Below are 15,941 nucleotides of genomic sequence, written 5' to 3'. Positions count from 1 at the left end.
GGCCTCAAGCTGTGCTAGGGGACGCTCACGTTGGATACTAGGAAAATCTCCAGAAGGAGGTCGGTCTGGCACTGGAACTGGCTGCTGAGGAAGGCAGTGGAGTCACCATCCCTGGAGGTGTTCAAGTGTTGATGTGGAACTGAGGGACACGGTTAGTAGGTGGTGATGGGCTGGTGGCTGGGCTAGAAGATCTTAGAGCTCTTTTCTCAACAACCCCTGGCTCTGTGGCAGCACAGCAGCAGCTGCCTCTATAGAATGAATAATGGCAGCCCCGGTGCGACGGGCTTTCACCATAACCACAGGTGCGCTGCCGCCCAACTCCGCGGCCCCGCGCGCCTCCCCGGGGCCGGGCCGCGGCAGAGCTGCCACCTGTTCCCGGGCACAAGTCACAAGTGTGACGGCAGGCACGCCTCTTCGGCGGGGCAAGGTCTGTCCCAAGAGCCAGCCCGGCCGCCGGCGCTTGCGTTCGCGTACAGCGCTGCCGTGACGCGAGAGCAAATGGAAGTGGCGGAGGTAAGTCTCCCCGCGGAGCGCAACGAGGGCAGAAGTAGTTTTGTAGCCGGCGAGCGCGCGTCAACGGCGGAGGAGCTGCTCCTCCTGACGCCGGCTGTTCGCTGCGGCGGCCTGCCGGGCTCCCCCAGCCGCCTCCCCGCAGCCGGCCGGGCCGCACACCGAGGACCGCAGCACGCTGCCGCCGTCCCGCAGTCCCCTCCGCGGCGGCGCCCCCCATTCGCGTCTCAGTGGTACGGCCCGCCGCCCGAGCAGGGGCCGGAAGGGGGCCGCGCGTGGCCGCGCCGGTGCCGCGGCAAGATGGCTGCCGGCGGCCGCGGGGATGCGTCGGGCTCCGCCGGCCTCTGGCTGGTGCTGCGGGACGCGGCGCGGCGCTGCTGCCGGTGGGCGGCCCAGGCGGCCCGCACGGTGAGTGCGGGACACCCAACGAAAACCGCGGGGCTCGCGGAGGGAAGTGGGGTCTGAGGAAAGGAGCGGCGGCTCAGGGCACCGCAGGGGAGCAGCTGCCCGGGAGCGGCGGGGCCCGGCTGCCCGCCGAGCCGTGCGGAGGGACCGGTACGCACTGCCGGCTCCTTCAGGGTGGGAGGGGTCCCGAAAAACCGGAGCCGGGCGGAGAGCCCGCCCTCGTTTGTGCACTGCTGAGCTAGCGGTGGTTTGACGGCTTTATTAAAGACATAGATCGAGGTGTGCTGTAAGACAACAGGTTATTAAGCACACGTTGCGTTTGCCGTACACGTTGAGTTTACCGTGACAGTCTGGCTCAGAAGGAGCAGTTCTCTGAGCTTTGTCTGGTCCTCATCGGATCTCTTTTTTTTTTTTTTCCTTCTGTTTGTTAAATGTGTAATGCAAAACTCAAGCTCCTGTAAACCACCATTTTGGAGTCTTGGAAAAGCTAGATGTGCAGGCCTGCACCTCCTGCTTTACACATTGGCTTACATTACTTACATCAGTTTCTGTTGAAAATATTAACCTCAGTTCAATCTTCCAATTTCATTTTTCAGGCTGTGGCATCACTGCCCGAAGATATGAGACCTGGCCCTGATCTCTACGGTTTTCCTTGGGAACTGGTGATTGGTGCTGGCATTGTTGGAGCCTTTACAATTTTCCTGATCCTATACAGAAGTTATCAGTCAGTAAGTGTTAAATTCGGGTGCAGATATATAGACTGCGCTGACAGCTTCTAACAGTTTTAATTGCTACTCTTCAAGGTACCTAATGCTTCAGTCACAGCGGGTTTAAAACTCTGAATTGAGACTCTCATTAGAAAAAAAAAAGAAAAACTGGAAAGTAGCTTGTTTTGTCAAGCAGGAAGTGTTTTTCTAAAGCAACTAAGTAAAAACAATATGGATGGATTCCCACCGAGGGGCACATTTTAAAAAACTTTGACTGGTGACCTTGATGCTATGTGACAGAGTACTGAAATGATTTTACCTTGAGCTGTTTGTGCGCAGTACACTGGAGAAACATAGTACTGAAACCTCTTAACACAAACATCAGATGATATTTATGGGGTTTGGGTTGTCTTCTGTTCTTATTACTCAGACCCTCACTCACTCAAATCTGCCTACCAAGATCCCCCTACTAAAGAAATGAATTTATTATTCCTAATCCAGTGTTCCTTAAGTTTTGTTTGTGTAGTTCAGTAGTCAGTGTGATTTTTTTTTTTTTTTTTTGGTGCTCAGTGTAATGACACTTGTCTTTGAAGATAGGCTGTGTGGCATCTTTTTTTCAGATAAGAGCAATTGCATTTATTTTAAAGGTTCTTAGATCTCATTAGATCTGGAAAAATATCATCTATTTCACAGCAGCAGTTCAGGTTGTCTGGAAGAGAGGTCCATATTTGTAGAAGTTAATGTGTCTAATTTTTGTAACTCCTTTAGTGGTTGTTCTTTTTTTTCCTTTTTTCTTTTTCTTTTTTTTTTACTGTATTCCATCCTTGTCAATGGATATGAAACATAAGTTTCAACTTAAACCTGAGTCAGATAGCAACTTTAGTACCGCTTTCCTCTCGTACGTGTCCATTTTAGGGATTGAGATGATAGGTATGCTTATGACTTTGTTCTGCTTTTCTTGCTTAGACTGCTTGACTTGGAATGTAAGAAGGTTACAGGGAAATTCAGAGAGGAATTCATTCTCCTTAGATGTCAGAAACATGTTCCAGGTCCATCCATGAGAGAAATATCACGTTATAATAGTTTGGTGGGCTCAGCCAACCTCTTCATCTCTTGCCCAGGCTGTTACTCTGCTGTTTGTTTGATTTCAATTCTAGGTCACTAGAACTAGACTTCACGTGGCAGCCTCTAATTTCTTCCCACAGGGGGAAATGGGCAGAATGCCCATCAAGTAGTGCCCTTACTGCAGCTCTGTTGTGTGTTACAGCATGTGGTTTCTTGCTCTCTCATAGGAGGTTAAGTCTGAGCTGGCACATTGAGTAACTATCCCCTGCCCCTCCTCTTTTCTTCTGGCCATTCACATCCACTTCCACTTTGTGCTGGCAATACATGTTACGTGACAGCAGCCTTTATTTATGTTCCTTTCTTCAGTTCACTGGGTGACCTGCTCATGTAACCACAGAAAATAATAGTTTTCAGGTACTATGTAAGAGTAATTAATCAGATGTTTTCATGGTGTTTTTTTTTTCTTTTTGTTTCAGGTTAGAAGTCGACTTTATGTGGGTAAGCTTATTTTCCATAGTTTGAAGCATAGCTTTCACAAACTTCTTTTTTGCTACTTTTTATTACGTGAACGTTGCAACATGTAGCTGTCTGTTTATTTTAGGAAGGGAAAAACAGCTTGCCAATAAAATTGCTGAACTAGTTGAAGAGAAATGCAAAATTCTCGAGAAACTCAGCCTTAGCAAAAAAGAGGTAACCTAACAACCTTCCAATTCAGTGCCTTATTGATATCTCACACTGTAATCAAAACTTGTGTTTGACTAGAATGTATTTATTCTGTTATTTAGGCATTTTTAATATACATTCTTAAATAATCTTTTTTTCAGTTGGAAGATTTGCAATCATCTCTAAAGGACGACAGCATTAGGAAAGAATCAACAGATGCATCTCTTTTTGAGGTAAAAAAACAAAAAGGGGAAAAAGATGAATGGAAATTATCGTTTGTGCAATTTAAGGCAGAATTTCAAAAAATGCTGCACATTTAAAAAATTGTTTTAATTGTGAGCATTGTTTTTCTGATCGTGGGCTGCTAAAAATAACATAGAAGTGAGACAAATAGGAAGGGTTTTTGCAGCAATTTTATTAAAATCGGAATGGATTATTTAAAATGATTGATACTAGAGCAAATGGCATATTGGGCAATAATTAATTGGTTAAATAGGAGAGATGGGGTACTGCAGGAAGTATGTTTTCATGCTCTACTTACTTAAATACATTCTGTATCCTACTGGAGCAATTTAACATCACCAGTACTTTTGAAGGAATAACAAACATATGTACAGAGTAGCTTCATATTTGCACAATAGCAAAATAAGATTAAATTCAGCATTTATATCCCCAGGATTTAGTATATATTTGTAAAAGATTTTAAAAAAATTGAATGAACTTGCATAAAATTTATGTAACAAAAAAGCAAATAGATTTATTTTGTTCTGCACCTCATACACTGGAGGGCTAGTTATTAAAGGTTTTGTTAGCATGCAGGAGTCTAGAGTGCTCTGAGATTTACACTTGATATGGTGAAGACAAATACTTTGTCTTTTTGTATTAAAATGATACTTAAAACATAATTATGTAGCTAATGTGCTGTGTTAATTGTCAAAATGGCTTAATTTAGGAAACACATGAAAAACTGAACAAATCAAACTTGGAACTCAACCAGGAAATAGAGAACCTGGAAAAGGAACTGGAAGAAGAAAAATCCAAGCAATCAGAAAATGATAACTTGGTAAGAATAAAAATCATCTTTTCTGTGTTGGTACTCGTTTTAACGTTCTCAGAAGAAAAACAACTTTCTGTGATTTGGCAGTGGCAACCTTCACAGTTTGAAGGTTAATATAACTTTAGTAATTGTTTAGATTTTTCCAGTCAAATCTGTTGAAGAAGCTGTATGAAATATAATTATTTTCAGGTGGCTGCAATTGAGGAGAAATTGGAGTCTTTAGAGAAAGAAGCAAAATCTATCCAGTCACAAGTTGCTGAGGTATGTCTTCTTTTGTAATTCCTGTTTTCAGATCTTTGTAATTTCTCTTAGTGTAGTTACTTCTTTACAATTTTGATGAGTAAGAGGCAGAAGTAATACAGTATGTAAGTGAGAAGACTTGCAAAGGCTTTAGTATTTCAGTGTGTCTTGATTTAATAAACTTTCATATAGTGATTGTCACTTAACTGGGAAATACAGTTCCCTCATCTTTTCTCTGCCCTCTTACTCTACAGTGGTATGCACTGTTGCAAAGGCTCTTGAAATAGTGGGGAAAATATGAGAATACAAATATAACGTACTTAGAGAAATTAAGAATGAGTTTGTGGTGGCTCTGCTTGTTACATCTTCACATATACTGGTGAAACAACACACTTCTTTCCTTTAAACGTAGGCCAAGTCCACCCTCAAAGTGTATCAGATCAATACAGAGAGACTCAAGACATCTCTTCAAGATGCAATGGATGAAAACTGTCAGCTTCAGGAGAGTGAGAAACAAGTAGGTTCCTACGAGTTAAATTCCTCAGAAACTGCTTTTGTACAGTGCTACAGAAATGTGACTTTTCCAAGGCACTCCTCCTCCACGGGTCTGTTAGTACCTTGTTAATGTTCTAGTAAATGGAATTAGGAAGAGAGGGCATGCCTTTAAAATGACTGAAACATTTTGTCTGAAGTAGTTGCATATTATTAAAAAAGAAACAACAAAAAATAGAAGAAATGTATACAGATCAGAGAGGAAGAGGGCATGTACTAATGTGACACTAATAGGATTTTTGCTGAGGAAAACAGGTATAAACAAGTCTGCAGCTTGGATTCTTTTCAGTAGCAGAGAACAAATGCTTTTATTTGACAAAGAAATCCAAACACATGAGGAAATGGCAGGCTGTGCAAAAGGCAGGTAGGGAACTTAATGTGGTGCTGCAATGGATGAATTTGTGTGAGTCAGATCAGTAATGTGGAAATACAGAAAGGACTGTTGCTTTCCAGGTTTAGCTGTTTATTTTCTTCCTTGTTATAGCCAGATCTCAAAGAATGGTGGTTACTCTAAAGTGTTATATGTTACTGCATATGCAGTCGTCATTCGGTGCAGTGCCTAATTGTACAGTGAAACTGTGATTTCTAACAAGAATTTCATACTTCTGAACGCTACATGAAGTATTTCCTTTTTTTGGATATGTGCTTGCTTTCCTGCCTGACTCATCTCCTTGTCTGAAATGAATCCTGGCAGGTACCTTGCAGAGCTAGATGTACAGGCCTGTTAATTTTTTTAAAGCACCTTTGATATCAAACTTGCTCGTTTGTGAGGGAAGTTACTGGAAATAGTATGTTTTTTTTAAAGCAACATTCCGGATATGCACAGCTCTATTATCAGCAAAATTTAAGTTTTTCTTACTTTTAGCAGGTTTATATGTTTGACTACAACAATAAAAAATGGGGGGAAGGGGTGAGGAGAGTTGTGCTGGACGCTGTGAGCAAACAGCAGATGCTGGTCTGATTGCTGCAAGATAAAGTTGTGTGAGAATTATTTTCTTTCAGGTGTCCTTTTTCATCAGAGCTTTATGTAACTTTCTGTGAGGACAGTGTCCCATCTCAGTGTTTTATTTCCAGTGCAGCAGCACATTTCTGTGACATTTTGCACAGCTGTACCCAATTAAAAGTTTCAGTGGGGTTTTCTGTTAGTAGCTTCTTGGTTTCAGACAGATTTTCTATTTCTTTCTTTTTGAGGAAGAGAGCGCTCTTTTTCTTTCTTCCTCTTAAAAATACAACTTAAAGCGAGTGCTGAGAATTATTCTGTTTTATAGACAGTAAATTTATGTCAGGCAAACCCAGGAGAAATTCAGAAAAACAGCCCGTAGGATGTAATCCATTTGTCAGGCTCTTAAATAGATATATATTTTTAATTCCTTCCGGATAAAATAACCTGGGCATAGTCATTTGTTAACCATGTTATTTTGAATGCGATACTGCAGTTTGTCTTTAACTGAGCCATGCCACAGTTTTTAGTAATTTCAGAACATCTGTGTATGTTGCATTTTGCTGTGGTTTTTAGTGGATAAAGAACCTGGAAATAGTTTATTGAATCCAGTAAGAGAAGAAGACTAAGTATCTGCTTTGTTTGTTTGTGTTTTCTTTCATAAGGTTGTTGTAAGCATGTGAACTAGTTCACTGTACTAGAAGATCTATATGCCTTTATTTTTTGTTCTTTTTTTTTTTTTAAGATGGAATTTCACTTATGAGCATAAGTAACAAAGATGTTATTTGTTCACAGAAATTAGAGTACTTTTTTCCTCTGTTTGCACTAATGGGTCATCATCTTCTGGCACATCCTAGTTTAAACACTGTAACAGATGTGCTCTCTCAGATTTATGATGTGTCAGAGAGAGGACTGGGCCTTTTAGTTTGAACAAAGGCACTGCTAATGAACTCCAAATTCCTATTTTTTTGTTTTGAATGTTGTTCTGTGGATCGAGTGGCCTTTGTGTTTTTCTCCAGGAACACTACATATGGAATATATGCTGCTTTAGTTCACTGCAAAATGTTGCTTTTTTTTCTTCACCATTATTCTTACAGGTACATAAAGCCAGATCAGTTTATTTTCTCTTTGGCTTTATGCAGAAGGACTCAAAGTTTAGTTCCCCTTTCAGGGATGATGTTTAATGATAAACACAGTTGTGTGTGTGTGTCTTCTGTATTAACAAAAAGAGTGCTTTGTTGGTAACACCCAGTTTGCAGGATGCTACAAATTCATAAGTGGCTTTTATTGCGTGAAAGATGCAGTTGTGTGCTAGTAGCCAAGCTATTGTAGCAAAAGCAGTGGGGAAATAGTAGAGAATTTATTTTTGAATCTTGAGAATTCAACTGTCTTGTAGTCTCTGTTTAATTCACGTTGCTAGATGAGAAGTTAACATTCTGCTTTTGAAAAGGTAGTACGTGTAACACCCCAACTGATGTTCATCCTTATTCTTGGTTCTAAGAGATAATCACTCTAACCTAGCATTTCCCTTCTTAGCTTTTGCAGGAAGCTGAAGGATGGAATGAACGATTTAGTGAACTAAATGAACAAACTAAGATGTTTGAATCATCTAAAGCAGATATAGAAGAAGTGCTGAAAGATAAAGAGAGTCAAGTCAAGGTAAATTATGACAGCTAGCATTGAATTTAATTAAGCTGATGCTAACCATTAAGTTTCAAGAAAATCGAACATATTGTCCCAGTCTTAATATTCATTAAGCTGTTTGGGGAGTTTTGTTTTCTGTGTCCATCCTTTAGTGTCTCCTTTTCTGCTAAGCAAATAAAGTTGCTTAGCAGCACAGTAGAGCAGTATGACAGCCTTGAAAGTCAGCAGGATTTAAAAAGGAGAAACGCTTTTGATTCTTATAGCTAGGTGTGTATATATATGTGTGTGTATATATATATATATATATATATAATTTTGATAGAAATATAATTTATAATTTTTATATGTATATATAATTATATATATATATAATTTGTAGCACGGGGCTTAGGGCCTTATTTGTACACACAAGCCCTGCAAAAAGCCTATTTATTTGTGTGTGTGAACAGCCTTTGCTGTTAATGTGTGGTGTTTGTTTTAATGGGAAGAGTATAATGCTCAACATTTAGAGTCCTATACAGAAAGCTTACTTAATTTACTAGGGGAACTATATAAAGTTTTAAAAAAATGGAAAATTAATTGGAAATGGTAACCATGATATTGTTGTTTGTATTTATTTTACTGTTCTTGTTTTGTGTGGGGTTTTTCTCAGTCACTGACACAGTACTTGTTGAAGATGAAAGACTGGAGTTCAGCAATCAGAGATGATGATGATGCTGAAGATAACCACTGGGACACTGACATAAAGGGTGAAACAGAAAACGGAGAACATTTAGGTATGATACTCAAAATATTTCAATAGATATTTTTTAAAAAAAGCGAACCAACAAACTTCCATGAAAGCAGAAAGATTAACTTCTTAAAAGTTGGATTTCCAAAACTCACTCAATGTTATTCATGTCAGACAAGTTATCTGATGCTTAGAAACTTCTGGAGTAATGGTAGTTTGTGTTACAATAAAGTAATGGTTGTGTGTAGATACAAGTGTATTAGTTGTTACAGAGAAATGAGAAGACTTGGTGCCTGGTCTCTTACAGAGTGATTTAGCTTATCTTAGTATTAGGCAGTGATTTTCAGACGTGTATAGGTGGGAACTTTCTGTAATTTCTTCCTAAAATTCCTCCAAGCAGTAGTGCTTCAGGTCCCTAGAGCTTCATTTCTACTTCCTTGTCATGATGCAGCTGTTGTTGCCAACAGTGTGACAGCACAGGGGATGAAGATGTGGATCTCCTCAAAAAAGCAGCACAGAAGAGCCCTACCTCTTCCTGATTCACGTGTGGATTCTGTTTCACCCGTGCTGGCAGTGCATTCTGAGCCTCATAGGGAGGGAGAAACGCCTGTTTTCTGTTTTAAAATATGCTTTGCCTGTTGTGGCATTTTTTTAATAAAAATAAACTGATACCAGAGTAGTAAGCTGTGTCACAAACCTTTCTGTGCTTTATGTGTGACGCATTCTGTTCTGTCAATCAGATGATCAGCAAAAACGAACCATAAAGAAACTGATCTATGCTGCAAAGGTACGTGACTCTAAGAAATCTGTGGGTAGAAGGGGGGGAGGAATCTAAATACAGTGCAAGTGATTTCCTTTAACGTTAAGTTTAATTGTAAATAGATACCTAGTGGTATCACAAAGCTGTGCAGTTCTGTTGAAATATTTTTGCATGCAGTTTCTAATAATTTTAAGCTATTGGTTTTTTCATTTTGATCGTAGTTAAATGCTTGTTTAAAGACCATGGAAGCAGAAAGAGATCAAATGTATTCAAAACTGTCTGATGAAAGTAAAGCTAAGGGAGAACTTACAGGTAATGAAATGACCGTACCTATTGTTTCCACTAATAACTGAATTAACTTTGTATCAGAAAATCTACTTGATGTTTAAAATGGCTGTTTGAGTTGCTTAGCTATTTTAAATATTTTATTTTGTTGGTGAAGGAACCAAAGTTTACTAATATGTGCTAAAGCACCATTTCTAAATTCTATTGTACTCTTTTGGAGTATGGAAGTTAAAGAATCTTAAAATATCTGGGATAAGCCATGTTAGTCAATACAAAATATCTTTACCTAAGTATTGGATGTGAAACAATGTAGGTTTTAAGATTTTAGACTAAAACATCTATTAGAATTGATAGTTTAGTTGTGGGTAAGTGGAATCCTTATTAAAATCTGAAGTACTGAACTTAGAGCATTGAAGTTTTAAGTATCCATACTTTTTCCTTTGTTGTATAGGTCATACGACATTAAATTTTATGAAAATATTGCCAATGCAGTCTGAAAATTCTGTAACTAGCTATTGCTTTTATTGATGAAAGCAAGCAGGATAGCTGTCACACTCTGGGCTTTGAATGATGATATGCTCTGTAAAACTGTAATTTTTCAGTGCTCAGTGGTCATTTACACTGACTTCTTAGGCTGATGCGTTTTTCAAATGGATTTTTACTCTGTCTCATAAAGGTACTTAAACTTACTTTAAGCTCTTTCTTCAGGCTTAGGAATAGTAAATAGAGACGTGACTGATATTAGTCTGGATAAAGTAGGTAGACAAATCTTACAAATTCAAGCCAGAATGATCCCTTTGGGCATCTTAGCAACACTTGGTGTGGGTAATCTACAAGAATATATGACGACAGAGATTTTACTCTTTTGCTAAAGTAATTACGATAATGAAAGCAGTAACTGAAAATCTACATTGCAAGTTACAAAACTGCATTGTCTAGAGAAGCTCTACCATTTGGAGTTTCATTCACTCAGAGATGTGCTTTGTGGCAGGCAGAGAATATAATGACTGGCTTCCCATCAAAGGGCCAATACTGTTCCTCAGTTTGTATAATTTACTGAGATGTATTATTACATGTTATTGCATGCTTTGTTAACAGAGTATCAGAAGTTTTTACAGGCTTTTTACAGTCCAAAAATATTTCAAAGATCTTATTTTTTTTGTCAACTGTGTCTAATTCCAAGTATAATCATCTCTAAATTTGACAGAGCGTATAGAAAACCTCCAAAGTGAACAGGTTTCCTTACAGTCTGAAAATGAACATTTGGAAAGTGAAGTTCAGAAGCTTCAGCAGAAACTTAAAGTTATGACTGAGCTTTATCAAGAAAATGAAATGAAACTACACAGGTGACTCATACTAAATTCTTACTGCTTGACATTCACACACTGCTCTGGGGGGCTGAAAATGATTGAAAATTTGAATACTATTTTATGAAGTACTCCAATGTAAGGAAATGCTGTTATGTTACACCTTTCTGTACATTTGTGGTCAAAGTAGTTTTACGTTGTCTCCGCAGAAGTAGTAGTATATTATGTTAGGACTTTTCCACAATTAAGTACAGAAAAAAGGATCACAGGAAGTAACTCATCTTTTAATCTATGAAGTGAGTTAGCTGAAGTCAGAAAGCTTGACTTTCAAATGAAGATATGATCTAAGTCATCTATCTTAGAGAAATGCAATCAGTAACTTCTTTAGCCCCGGCTGAAGACTACTCCACAGAGTTACGTTTAATATAGTAATGGGGAGCTAGTAATGTCTGTGGAAGACTGGTGCTAAGTGTAAAACTAAGCTAGGAGTTGAAACATAGACAAGCTAGCTGTTATCAGTAAGCATTTATCTCTGAGAGTTAGGCTTTCCTTACCAACAAAGAGTCAATACAAAGGCTGTACCATCTGCCTCCCAGGAAGAGTGGTGGTAGGATTTGTGACTTACTGACTGAAATAAAATACGGAAAGGATTGGAAATCCAGCTGGTAGAGATGGGATGGAACATGTAAAGCCTTCAGAAGTGTGTGTGTCTGTGGGGGCAGGGGAGAATCATTATAGGGTGGGAATTTACAGTTCTGCTAGCCAAACATCACTTGTTCAGGGAGCAAACATAATTCTGAAGGCAGCGAGAGAAGCAACGCAAATCTTCATTGTGTACTGAGCAGCATGCAGGACCTGTTTTAAGTGTTTCTTTCAACGCTAAACTGCTCTGCAGTTCATATGTAACACGTGAGTAATTGGCATCCTTGTAGGTGTAGCAAAACCCTAAAATCCACTGCAGTAATAACATTTGATTTTAAAAGAGATGGGGGGAAAAGAAAGAAACCTATTAACAATTATCAATTAACAATTAAAGATACAGTGCTGGAGGTCATAAACCTATTCTGCTTGTCAAAGACAAGAATAGCTAAAATGAATTGAATGCTGTTTGAGGCCATTAGTACTAACAGGGTGTCTTCTAAATAGCTGCTGAAATAACACTGAAAGATACTGCAGGTCTGTGTAGTTGGGGTTTTTTTGGTTGTGTTTGGTTTTTTTTGTTTTTTTTGGGGGGAGGGGGGGGAGGGTGTTGCGTACTTTTTAATTTGTTTTAAATAGAAATACTTACTCCCTAGAGAGAAAATATTTTGCAAAATGAGAAGTTTAGCATTTGGGAGCTTAAATTGTCTTTCAAAACGCTTTTAAAAATTGTGATAATGCCTCATGAAACAAAACTAATGAACTGAATAAATTAATATGAATAAAATCTAGTCCTGTTTCTGCCACTTAATTTGTTGTCTGTAAAATCCTTTATCTAGATAAGCATTATACGTTTCAGCCAAGTAATTAGAGATTTTTTCTCGATACTCTGACTATGGAATTGTTGACTTAAAAACAGAATTAACCTTAGTTTGTACATTTTCTTGAAGAAAACTGACAGTAGAAGAGAGAGAACGCCTTCAAAAAGAAGAAAAGCTTTCTAAAGTAGATGAGAAAATCACTCATGCTGCTGAAGAACTAAACAGCTACAGGTAATTACAAATTTTACTCGTTCAAAACTGAACAAAAGGCAATAGAGAATGCCAGAAGTCAATGTATTTTCTTCCAGACTGTTGTGTTTTTGAGTGTGTGTGTGTGCTTGCTTGTGTGCAGCATTAAATACATAATGGAGAACAGAAGACCACTGAGAGCTTTTCCACTGGAATGTTATTCATAATGAAATGTCAGCTGAACAGGCATCAAAATCTGAAGTTAAAGAGAGAATACTGTGAAATGAATGTAACGTTCACTTTTCCCATCATTCGGAACATATTCATTGTGTAGTTTTAGTATTCTATTTCTGCATGTCTAACTTTTAAAACAGTATTACTGTTTAGAAATTCTTTTCTCAAATATTCCAATGCAGGAATATTTTCTGTAATTTTTTAACTGGGCTTCTCTGTTTTGTGTTACACCTGCTGTTCTGCAGTTTCTCAAACTATAGTGTAATTCTTTGATCTGTAACGTAAAGTTCCTGTGTACATTCAATGCTTAAGGGAGCACTGATTCAAAGTAAACAATACTGATCAGCAGTGCTTTCTGCAGAGTTAATTACATTATTTTTTTTCTTTGGAACATTGAAGATAACTGTTGGCATCCTTCAGTATTCTTACAGGAATACAGAATTCACTCTTGAGCATCCTCACCATGGGTCTTTGGCCCACCTGCAGAGGCTGTGCACAGGACAGCTGGCAACAAGGCAGCTTCATGCTTTCTGTGCTCTGGAAATAACCTTGGTGCAAGTAATTATCCCTAAGAACAGAGTGGTAGCCTGAAATGGTGTAAGGTTCCAGCCACGCAACACTTGCTGCTTTGGGTAAAGCTGGTCGTTAGGGCGTTATGTAGAGGGATATCCTTTGTATTGGAAACGTATCACAGACCACTGAAGAGTTGGGAGGAATGTTAATGGTTTTGGCTTTGTTGGTTTTTTTAGCATCCTGTTTGTACTATAGGACTGCAGGATACACAGAAATGATGTTAGCGATGTTAATCCTAAGCCTGAGTAACAATGCTTTCTTCTAGATACCAAATCTTAAGTACTAGGACTGTGTTTTTTATATTTGAAACTATTTTTCCTCAACATTTTCTTACAGTGCCATAAATACTATTTTTGTTACAGACAGCGAGCAAAAGATCTGGAAGAAGAGCTGGAACGAACCGTCCGCTCTTACCAGAATCAGGTGTGTGCTCTGTGCTCCTCGGCCTCTGTGCCGCGTGGGATGGAGGCTGTGACTGAAACACCACTCTGCTTACGCTGTGGTACTTTATCTGGCTTTTGTTTTGTTCTATTTTAACCTCTCTTATGCCACCTGATTTGTTTGACTCGTTTCTTAGCAGAGATCACCGTGTAACTTTATGAAAAAGGAACTTCAGTTTTTGTCATAGTTTACGCACATTAAAGTTATGAATGAGAGCCTTTACTAGATATTAACTTTTCTACTTCAGTGCAAGCTAACAAATGTTTTTTTCACAGATTACTTCCCATGAGAAGAAAGCTCATGATAATTGGGTAAGTTCAAAACACTAAATTTTCTTAATTCTGTGTCAACTACTGTCTCTCTTTTCAGTGATTTGAATAGCTTGCTTTATGAGCTCAGTTCAGTGCAGTACTGCAGTGTTATTTGCTATAGCACTAAATCTGCTTAAAGAACATGCTGTCGTTTAATAAGTGTGCGATATTCTGGTAATAACAGAAGCAATTTGGCCTTGCTTCAGTGCCATTTTAGTATTTTTCCTGGATGTACTCCACTCTTTATCTACTAATAGAAGACATCATGTCTTGTGAGAACAGTGTGTTCCATTGACAGCCTCCTAAAAATGGTGCTACAAATTCCATTTTTACCTTCTGAGCAGAAAATCTTAAAATATCTCAATGTACATAATCTTATATTATTGTAATACAAAATTTTTGTATAACAAATTGGAGACTGTATATCTGGTGTGTATTCTGTAGATGCTTCAAAGCAGCTATCGCTTAAGAATTCCATTCCTACAGTTCTAAGGATCTTGTTTCCAAAACTTCAGCTGGTAGAACTGCTAGCATCATTTGGTGATGCACCTGAGGCTGCTTCATGTGCTTTATACATGAGAAATATACAATGAAAATAAATCTACACGCTTCAGATAGAAAAATGTCTCTGATCTAGGAGCTGTCATGTTTATGAAGGATTTAATTAAAAAACAAATATCTAAGCATCTGATTTTTGTCCCTCTTGAAAGCTCACAGCTCGAGCAGCTGAAAGACAACTCAATGATATAAGAAAAGAAAATGCACACAACAGACAAAAGTAAGTGCAGTCCTGACTTGATTCTAGACAAATACAGTTTATATTTGTGGGTATGTTTTGGATTTTGCAATTCAGTGTTTTCTAGACCTGTGTTAACCAGTGGTAATTGTGACAGGGCAGAGTGTGCATGGTATTCCATTCTAGCTCTGAAAGAGAAAAGAGAGAGGGATAGTTGAGGACTCCTTTAGCAATACTGTGCAAGAAAATACAAACTATGTGAGGTGTTGAATTACTTCATGAAAGAGGCAGAGTGTAGCACTAGAAATCTAAGGTTTTGATGATACTATTTTTCCAATATATATGAATTAACCAGAAGTCATGATCTTGCAGCTTAACTCAAAAGTTCATATTAACCTAATTACTCAGGTGTTGGGAGGGAACTTCCAGATATACAGCTAAACATCTGCAGTGTATCTTGGCATGCTCATGAGAGCATTGGTGTGCTGGGACTTGTGATATCTAACACACTATTCAACTTCTTAATTCCAGTATATGCTTACATTATTACAGTAAATACAGTAGCATAAAGAAACATGAGGAAATCCTAAGTTCAGAGTTCTGTGACATCCCTTGTATTTTTTGTCTTTTTTTAGGGAATGAAATACATCTGTCTGTTCAGCACTTAGAGTAGAAATGTTACTAGTAAGCAGTGCAGTCCAATAAAATTTTTGTACTTCCTTTCTTATTTGCAGGTTAACTGAAGCAGAATTTAAACTTGACCTTTTAGAAAAAGATCCGTATGCTCTTGATGTCCCAGTTAGACCATTTAGAGGTACAGTACTGAATTGTAAAATAGACCTGAATTGTTCTGGATTCTGGTTTTGTTTCCCAGGACCACACACGTGTAATTGTTTGAAGCTTGTCTCAGCCACACATATGTACAAGTTAAGTCATGTTAAAAAGAAGTCGTAAGTCACTCTAGGCAATGTCCAAACTGAGAGTGTTGGCAGCACTGATGAGAGTATACTGGGAATATATGGTAATTGGAACACAGTTCTCATGTCACTTATTGAATTTAGTTTTAAGCTTCACCTGAGAAGTTAATTACTTAACACAGTTTGCTAAACTGAGTATTGTGAACTTGAGTATT

General features: G+C 38.5%; 1 protein-coding gene across 4 annotated transcripts in view; it reads left to right on the top strand.

The window, feature by feature from the left end:
* The window catches only part of MIA2 (MIA SH3 domain ER export factor 2), a 29,904-nt gene that overhangs the window by 8,721 nt on the left and 5,242 nt on the right, over positions 1-15,941 (top strand). For 2 of the 4 annotated variants that reach the window (XM_065752912.1, XM_065752903.1), the window contains exons 7-23: positions 1,512-1,643; positions 3,164-3,185; positions 3,289-3,377; positions 3,512-3,583; positions 4,303-4,413; positions 4,597-4,668; positions 5,060-5,164; positions 7,676-7,798; positions 8,436-8,559; positions 9,254-9,300; positions 9,495-9,585; positions 10,766-10,904; positions 12,455-12,556; positions 13,684-13,744; positions 14,038-14,073; positions 14,784-14,851; positions 15,544-15,623. In XM_065752912.1, the coding sequence (XP_065608984.1) occupies positions 1,512-1,643; positions 3,164-3,185; positions 3,289-3,377; positions 3,512-3,583; positions 4,303-4,413; positions 4,597-4,668; positions 5,060-5,164; positions 7,676-7,798; positions 8,436-8,559; positions 9,254-9,300; positions 9,495-9,585; positions 10,766-10,904; positions 12,455-12,556; positions 13,684-13,744; positions 14,038-14,073; positions 14,784-14,851; positions 15,544-15,623 (1,474 nt within the window). Of the gene's footprint in view, positions 1-450; positions 514-810; positions 919-1,511; positions 1,644-3,163; positions 3,186-3,288; positions 3,378-3,511; positions 3,584-4,302; positions 4,414-4,596; positions 4,669-5,059; positions 5,165-7,675; positions 7,799-8,435; positions 8,560-9,253; positions 9,301-9,494; positions 9,586-10,765; positions 10,905-12,454; positions 12,557-13,683; positions 13,745-14,037; positions 14,074-14,783; positions 14,852-15,543; positions 15,624-15,941 lie in introns of those variants that run through there. The other 2 variants (XM_065752930.1, XM_065752923.1) reach the window with 2 other exon arrangements.

This window comes from Cyrtonyx montezumae, unplaced genomic scaffold, assembly GCF_038088225.1.
Source record: "Cyrtonyx montezumae isolate F1298 unplaced genomic scaffold, pur_monq_1.0 scaffold_10, whole genome shotgun sequence".
NCBI classification, from domain to species: Eukaryota; Metazoa; Chordata; class Aves; order Galliformes; family Odontophoridae; genus Cyrtonyx; species Cyrtonyx montezumae.
This window is presented reverse-complemented; position numbering and strand designations above follow the sequence as displayed.